A 9,144-nucleotide genomic window follows, 5' to 3' on the forward strand; every position below is an offset into this window, starting at 1 on the left:
CTAGTGCCTAACCCTTATACCTTCCTTCCTGTAGCCTAACCTCCCCCCTAGTGCCTAACCCTTACACCTTCCTTCCTGTACCCTAACTTCCCCCCTAGTGCCTAACCCTTACACCTTCCTTCCTGTACCCTAACCCTAACCTTCCCCCTAGTACCTAACCCTTATACCTAGTGTTCATTCTAGCACCCGCCATATTTGAAAACCCATACAGTTCCTCTTCCCTGCCTGGGATGTCACTGTCTGCTGTAGTGTTTGTAGCACAGTGTGGTCTGTATATCTGCACTGATATGCAATCCAGACCTGTGCTAGAAACACCACAGCAGACAGTGACACCCCAGGCAGGGAACAGGAACTGCATGGTCTTTCAAATATGGCGGGTGCTAGAATGAAGACTATAACCCTTATACCTTCCTTCCTGTAGCCTAAATCTAACCTTCCCCCTAGTGCCTAACCCTTATACCTTTCTTCCTGTATCCTAACCGTCCTTCTAGTGCCTAACCCTTACACCTTCCTTCCTGTATCCTAACCTTCCCCCTAGTGCAGTGGTGGCCAACCTGTGGCTCTTGAGCCTCATGCGGCTCTTCCCCTTGTAAAGTGCGGCTCCTGCTCCCACTGCTGCCTGCCGCCCACCGTCTGTCCCAGTCCCCCCTGCTGCTGGTTCCCTGAATCCCTTCTCCTTCTAAGGGGAGGAGAGCGCACATCGCACATCTCTCCTATCCCTTACTGTGCATCCTTGTGACTGGGCCATCCGCCAATCAGAGCTCGTGGGCCAGCAGCCAATCAGGAGCCGGCCAGTGAGCTTTGATTGGTGGGCGGCCCAGTCACAGGGAAGTGAGGGGGAAGGAGACGTGCGGTGTGCTGTGCTCTCCTCCCATCGGTGACATGACAGGAGGACTGCAGGGGGACACCAGACTGTCCTTTCCCCACCTGGCAGCAGCAGCAACAACGGTGAGTGCTGCTGCTGGGAAATTTGCACTGTGGGGGCATAGCAGTTTGTGGCACTGTGGGGGCATAGCAGTTTGTGGCACTGTGGGGGAATGGCAGTTTGTTGCACTGTGGGGGCATAGCAGTTTGTGGCACTGTGGGGGAATGGCAGTTTGTTGCACTGTGGGGGCATCGCAGTTTGTGGCACTGTGGGGGCATACCAGCTTTTTGGCACTGTGGGGGCATACCCGGTACCGTGTGGTGCATACCTGGCACCGTTGGGGGCATATGTGTATCTGGCACTATTGGGGGCATATGTATATATGGCACTGCACTATTGGAGGCATATTTGTATCACACCCACCCAAGGGGTCAAAATAGGCTACGCCCCTTTTTTTGGCGCATGCGCCTTCGGCTCGCGCATGATGTCGGCTCTTTAGCTTGACTACCGATATTTTCGGCTCTTTACCTCTGACCAGTTGGCCACCCCTGCCCCTAGTGCCTAACCCTTACACCTTCCTTCCTGTATCCTAACCTCCCCCCTAGTGCCTAACCCTTACACCTTCCTGTATCCTAACCCTTACCTTTCCCCTTGTGCCTAACCCTTTCACCTTCCTTCCTGTAGCCTAACCCTAACCTTCCCTCTAGTGTCAAACCCTAATCCCAAGCCTCCCCCTAGTACCTAACACTGAGTGTTGACCTTATGAATGTCACACTAATAGCAGGATAACATATAATGAATTTGCTATCCCAAAGAATTGTATATTTTCTATAACAAGAGAGATTTTATAAAGGTCCTCGCCTCTGCAATACACTAAATTCCAATCCAGCCTAAAACCATTTGTTTGTGAATTGGTGAATCCATAAAGGAATTCCTGATCGTTGTGATACTGCGCCCCCTAGAGGGCGCACTCCGAGGTGTATAGCAGAATTCTCTCCTAACGGCAATAACAGGAATCCCATCATTTCACTAAACACTTTTCTTGTTAGCAAGAAAATTAGCGATTCGCAAAACCCCACCAGAGAATTCAGTAATCAGTAGAATGCGAGTCATGATAGTATTGTGCCTTAGGCTAATGCGCTTTATTTATACGGATTTGTTTGTGATTCTTCCTACAGAACAGTCTGCCCGAGGTGCTGAAACCCTGGTGGCATCTAAGGTATGTCCGATACTTACCTCCCTGTGGGGGATTGGTGGCCAGAGGAGCGGAGGCCTGCAGCACAGACCATACTTCCAGGCTCACTGCGCTGAGGGGGGGTAGATAGTCACTAGGTGGTAAACCTCATATGATCAACATGGAAATGTCCGACACAAGATATTTTATGTTTTCTTGACAAAATAGGTCAAGAATTATAGCAGGTGACCACGAAAAGTGCAATTGTCGATGCTCCCACAATTTGGGCAAGGTGGTCAACATACCTGGTGACCTATAGCATGACAACTTTATGGGTCATCCTGTTGCCTGTCTAACTAGACATGGTCTATCTATACACTGGAACACACCCTGGGGTTCGGGGGCCCAGGCTGCCCCTCAGTCTTCAGCTCTCTCCCTCTCCCCTACCGTGGACAAGCTCTCTGCACCCTCTCCTACTTGGTTAAGACCACACCTTAATGACGACTTTCACTTCCTGAAGATTAGAGGTATTCAACCTGCTTCTATCCAGCTGCTGGGGAACTGCACGTCCCAGCATGCCCTATCAGATTTTTGCTATTGGAGCACACTAAAATTGTGTCAGAGCTTTGTCCATGCAGATGATCTGATGCTGTCTCCTTGGAAGCAGCAGCAGATCATAGATACCGGCAGGATGCATCTAATTAGCATATTACTGCACAGCCGCTACGTGCACAGATGCAGATGGCAAGGTAGCATTGGTCACTGTATAATGTATAATAGTGAGATATAGCCGTGCATTGTATATTGATAATGTGTCGATTATAATTTCTCTACAGCAGACCCCAAGCAGAGAACATGAGCTGGTCAACATATGGAAGAAAAGATATGATGAAGAGCAGAAACGCGGTGTTTGGCTACAAGGTGAACTAATGACGAAGACCCAAGAACTTGAGACTATATCAAAGGAGGGCAACAGAATCAGAGAACTTGCTGAGACACTCGATGGTCTTCTAGATGGCCAGACCAAGACACCGGGAGCTAAGGCAGAATATTATCCCACCTCTGACACATACAATCTATTAACTAGAGTTCTTGGTCAAGTTAAAACCTTCCAGGATCGTCAAGCCAACGAACAAAATCTTCAGGAAGAAAAGATTAGAGCGCTCAATGCCAGGTCTACTGAGACTGAAAAGCTGGAAGAACGACACAGAGAGGAGATGAGACATCTCCAGGGTGAAGCTTCCGCGGCAAGATCGAGGGAGGAGAGTGCACGAAGGAGAGTGACAGAGTTGGAAGGCCACCTGGAGAACATGAGGGAAGTAATGTCACAGTTCGAGAAGCGGAAGCGCATACAGAGTGCAGTGGTGGAAGATCTGCAGGAACAGATCTCAGAGGTGATGTGTGAGAAGGAAGAGCTGCTAGTTTTGCTTCAAAAACTCCAGGAGCAAGAAGAGAAGGATAAAAATGTCCACATAAAAAGACTTGATAATGGCCAATCCTTGCCAGACAACAATGTACTTAACGAATTACTCATCAAACTGAAAAGTGACTGTGTTAATGTAGAAATAAGACCAGGCAATGAAGTATCAAATAGAGGTCCTAGTTATGTGCCAAAAGATGTCCTACAAAAAAATGTAGATTATTGGAAGACCGCAATTCCTGCCATAGAGAACTATATCATAAATGTTGAAAGACCGAAAGACAATCTGGCCACTGCCGCATCAGGGAAAATTGACTCTGGTCTTAGCAACAGTCCCACAGGTAAGCAAAATAATGGACACATAATGATGAGAATGTCCACCAAAGCCAATCTTCCAGTGGAAGCCAATGTGCCTTGTTTACAGAATGACCTAACATATACTAAAAGCACTATGAACCAACTCAATAGTATATCATCCCAGGTTAATGAGCAGGAGGGCAGCTTCCCAAACAAAGAAGAACCATCGAAGCAAGCTGAACTAGAAACCAAGTTATCAACTCTCAAGGTGGCTCACGACACACTCCTTACCCAGATGGACCTCGTCGTTCAGGAGAAGCAGAACTTGGAAGAAGGACTCCTTGCACTGCAAGAAAGCATGCAGTTGCAGTTTGCCATGAGACAAGAAATGGAAATACGATGCAAGGATTACAAAAACCAAGTCTCAGCCCTGTCGGATGAACTGCTGGCAGAGCAGGAGAAACTCAACAAGTTGCACATGAGGCTGGATGCTCAACAAGAAGAAATGGTCATGCTACAGGACAGTTTCCCTACCGAGATCATTCAAGAAGAAAGCAGCAGGGGCGCGAAGATGTTCAGCTCCGACGTCTTGGAAGGGCTGTACTGGAACGTCGGAACTCTTGTAAGGAAATACAATGAGGCGACACAGCAAGCTGTTGCTTTAGAGAAGAAAAATCAAAGGCTTCTAGATGACCAGGTCCAGACGATATCAATGACGGAGCACAAAAACATCCTCAATGAAATAAAGAATGAGTTACACACCAAGATCAGGGAAACAGAGGATCTAAAACAGAGGCTTTTCCAAGTCATGGGAAGCATGGTCGAACTCAAAGAGCAACTGGCTGCCCAGACCTCCAACAGCTTCTCTAGACAAGAAGTCGAGAGCCGCTTGGCTGACCTGGAAAGGGTGGTTACAGCTCTAAAGGAAGAGAACGAGGGGTGCCAGGTAGCATTGGAGGGGAAATGCAAAGAAATCTTGGTGCTAAAACAGCAGCTTAAACAAGATGCTGAAGAAAAAGAGGCGTTGAGGCAAAAGGAAGAAAGCACAAAATGTGAGTTTGAGAAAGCCAGGCGTGGTTTAGATATCCGATTTCAAGAATTACGGATGGAAGTCCAGGAGCTTTCTGTGAAATATACGGAGACCTCAAAGGAAGCCGCCAATTGCAAAGTAATGTTGGCATCTGAGAGGGATAAGGTAAAGTTTGTAGAGGAGAAAGTTAGCGATCTGATAAAGGAGGCGGAGCAGCTGAAGATAAAGTCCCAGAAATATGAGGAAGAGAACCGCAATCTCAGTGAGAAGTGTGACCACCTATCTCTGACTTCCCAGGAGAAACAGGAGAAGGTAAGCGGGACACACAGCTGGTGGGCCTCAATGATTGTTTCCAATCAGGTCGACGTGCCCCAAGACATAGGTTTCAAATTAGGGCCTTTAAATTACGGTAGACAACACAAGCCCATAACTATTATTAAGCATCATATGGTCTTCACTCAGGAGGAAGTTACATAAAGATAATAGGGGAATTCCCCAAAGGATATAAAAAGTATAAAAATAGTAGGATATTTACTAGGTAATCTTAAATCACATCCACCTTGACAGGCTGATCCTCTACTAGGATTTACTGGTATTACGAATGAACAAGGTTTTATTGCTCTAACAATAAATATATGTGAGTGGTGTAAATCCGTGACAATCATGAAGCTCATATTGTTCCCACACGGTTTTAATAAAAATCAATTTAACAGGAATAACGAGTTTCGCATCATGACACATGCGATGTTCTGTAGGAGCTCCATAGATGGAGATAAGCCCCAACCAGGCGTAGGGGCAAGTGCTGTAGGTCAGGCACATTTATGGATAATGCAGGTAGGAGCATAGGAGAACTAGTGACCAGGGGACAAACAGATCAGCATATTATTACCTGCACATAATGTTAGGCCCTGTTACCTCTATGTCTGTCTGTGATGACCCAGTCATGTGTTATTATGGCTTGTGAAGTGCAGCAGAACATGCTGGCGATGCTACAGAATTAAATTCAATGTTGCTCCTCTATTTCCAAGGTGGAGAAATCAATGAAGGAATTGGAGTCCATGACAAAAGTGATTGAGCAGCAGCAGAGAGAGTGCGAGGAGCTAACTGGCCAACTCAAGGCAAGTGACTGCGCAGGCCAGGCTGCAGGTGTATCGCTTCCATAACCATTTCACCACCAGGGGGCGCTCTTCCAATTCCATTTAATTTCACTCTGCCTACTTCTTGTGCATTTACTGGAATAAGTACATTAGAGACAAACCATTTCCCTGCGAGTCCCCTGTGTTAGTAAATGCCGATACTTACAGTACCTACAGACTCGCGGGGGTTTATTGAAGTTGGGATGTTGCTATGGGTAACCAAACAGATTCTATCTGTTTTCTTCTATGTACATGACACATCATTTCTCTGTTCCCCACAGGACACCAACAAGCGGCACGAGGAAATCATCTCCGTGTACAGGGCGCACCTGCTGAACGCAGCTCAGGTGAGGGGGTTTGGGCTTATAATCGGTTCTGCTGTGACCCACGAGGTCAGACCCGCAGAGAAATGGGACCCGCACACACCCGCTGCTGCGTACACACAGGACGGTATGAGCGATCAGTGTTTTCTCTGAGCCCCCGGACAAACCACACTGAGTATAGTGAGTGACGTCACCAGGACCTGTTATCACTGACTATACAGCAATTGTTAGCTACAGAACCAAAATGGACCTGCATGTTCAGACCATGGCGGAGGTTATGAGCGATGTGCGGGAGTGCGCATCATTAGCGATATTGAGCACACTTATTTAGCACAGTTTTTAAATGATAGGTCTCAGAAGGGCCAAAATGAGTCATCTTGTGTGTATGGGGCTTTACAATAGCTTATGGGGAGATGCAGGGTCACTCACGGGACCTAGACTGCTATGGGGCCTGCATGGCAGCAGCGTGGATTAGAGCACACCGCAGGCCTCTCCTAATTCACTGCTGGTCCGTGAGCTCCAATTGGCTCGCGGCTGCCTCCACAGTCCAGGTGCCGCTGATGCTGTCCCTCTATGGCTGCCTGCTCCAGACTCCTTCCCCCCATGCTGCTGCTGTGACGCTGTCTCGGGCCCCACATTTCTGATGGCAGCCTGGTGACATCTGCCAGTTCCTCCAGACAGAGGCCCACGCAGATCCAGAGCGGCATGTGCGCTGCACGGCCTCTGGTTACTGGATAGAGGTAGGTTATGCAGCTGAAAGCAATGTCTGACTGCACTCCTGTTCCTCCCCGCAGGGATACATGGATGAAGATATCCATTTCACCTTGCATTGGATTCTCAAGATGCAGAAAGAAATCGTGTACTGATCGGAACCTTGTTGGGGGGTGAGAAGACGTTGGCTCCTGCACAGGCCCCTTCTCCCGAACAATACTGTGCGTTCCCAAGTGCTGCAAGGAGGATGGGAATCCTATATGAACACACCCAGGACAGAGCCGAAGCCGTTCCTCATTCATTCACCTTCCGGGAGGTGTCGGGCACAGAGCACGGCTCACTGGTCACCTGTCTCCCTGTGCCTTACAGACCACCCCTGTAACCTGTACATATCCCAGGTGCCAAGAGCTCACAGCGTCCAGCCACAAACACTAGAATTATATTTTAATTATACAATTTCGTACATATTCTTTTTTTATATTTAATACAAGAATAACTTATAGATGTTTGGTATCGGTCCGATTAAAACCAAATCGGTGAAAATGAGAAAATAAATCTGTCTTGCATATGTAATTCTCTGCTAGGACGGTGCACGTTGGCATTTCCGTGTCGCAGGTACGACTTTGGCACGTATCATGGCAACAGTGATTCCGGCTACATCTGTACAGTAGCTTTGATTTCAGCATGTAGCAGAAATTGCTAGTAACAGGTTTAAAGCGCTACCAATGGAGTAGATCCGACATGAGTTTAGGTCGACACGGGTTAGGTAGACAGGTCGGAAGGTCGACATGGTTTTTTTTTTTACACGAATGTCGACACAGTCAACATGGACACAGTTGGATGTCAACCGCAGCCCCTCGCATCGCTCGCTACACTCGCAATACTTCGGGCACGGTGTCTCGCTGCGCTCGGCACACTATTTTATTCTCCCACCACACCCTAGTGGATGGTAGGGCATGAAATACTGCCTGTCGGCACATGTCGGCTTCAAAAAATTGAAAAACAAAAGTTGACCTTCTGACAACCTAACGCTGTGTCGACCTAAAACCATGTCGCCCTTGCGCCATGTCAACCTTCACCCATGTCGACCTAGACACCTGTCAACCCAACGGTGTCAACCTAATGACTGTCATCCTAAGTGGTGTCGACAATACGACATCCCTTTGTTTTATCCCTATTTCCAATTGTAAAGCGACAAGGAACCTTCTATAAGAAACTGTTAATAATACAATTAGCTGTGGTGATCTCAAGTTAAGGTGCCGCGGTAATGGCACATCGCACCCTTCACACACACAATGTATTCCATTATGACACGCAAACATTATTCAGAATAAGTCTATTAACTGATGAAAGCCATGCGGCATTCCACCCCCCCCCCCCGCACAGCCATATGGTGCATCGCCACACCAACATGAGGTGTACTGCCACCCTACCACACCTCCATGCGGTGTTCTGCCCCCCACCCCACGTCCATACGGTGCTCCGCCACCCCACCGCACAGCAATATGGTGTTTCTCCACCCCAATGCATGGCAATACGGCGTTCCGCCACCCCAATGCATAACAATACAGCGTTCCGCCACCCCAATGCATAACAATACGGTGTTCCGCCACCCCAATGCATAACAATACGGCACTCCGCCACCCCAATGCATAACAATACAGCGTTCCGCCACCCCAATGCATAACAATATGGCGTTCCGCCACCCCAATGCATAACAATACAGCGTTCCGCCACCCCACTGCATATCCATGCGCCACCCTCCCCCCACAAGGCCTTGCAGCATTACGCCATCCTGCCACAAAGCACAGGCAGTATTCCTTACGCTAAGGATACAGGTCAGGACCTCAGGTTATTGATATGACATCAGCTGCATTATGACATCACTAGCAGAGCACAGTCACTACGTGCAGATACATAAACATAGAAATACAGGCAGTTACACCTGAAGAGACCGTGGTCCTTGTCACATTCTAAGTGACTGAATGAGGAATTGCATTTCTGTACATATGGACACACACAGGTTATGTTCATCCACTAATCCACAACGCTTTACACAGAATATGTCATTCTGGCCCAGGGAGCTTACACTCTATATTCCCCATAAAATGAACCCTAATGTGTACAAGTTATGTCAGAAGACAGTTACCCTGCCAGTATGTTTCAAGAGGGTGGAAGCAAATGCAGA

The 9,144-nt window shown here is 47.9% G+C and overlaps 1 protein-coding gene across 1 annotated transcript in view; it reads left to right on the forward strand.

Annotated features, from left to right (window-relative positions):
- ANKRD35 (ankyrin repeat domain 35) overlaps window positions 1-7,515 on the forward strand; it is a 55,141-nt gene extending 47,626 nt beyond the window's left edge. Inside the window, exons 9-13 of the mRNA XM_083167029.1 lie at window positions 2,044-2,084; window positions 2,876-5,098; window positions 5,815-5,904; window positions 6,204-6,269; window positions 7,040-7,515. Coding sequence (XP_083023155.1) covers window positions 2,044-2,084; window positions 2,876-5,098; window positions 5,815-5,904; window positions 6,204-6,269; window positions 7,040-7,111 — 2,492 coding nt within the window. The 3' untranslated portion in view covers window positions 7,112-7,515. The remainder of the gene's footprint in view (window positions 1-2,043; window positions 2,085-2,875; window positions 5,099-5,814; window positions 5,905-6,203; window positions 6,270-7,039) is intronic.
- Window positions 7,516-9,144: the final 1,629 nt, after the last annotated feature.

The sequence above is a fragment of the Crinia signifera genome, chromosome 12 (assembly GCF_055691185.1).
Source record: "Crinia signifera chromosome 12, ASM5569118v1, whole genome shotgun sequence".
Taxonomy (NCBI): domain Eukaryota; kingdom Metazoa; phylum Chordata; class Amphibia; order Anura; family Myobatrachidae; genus Crinia; species Crinia signifera.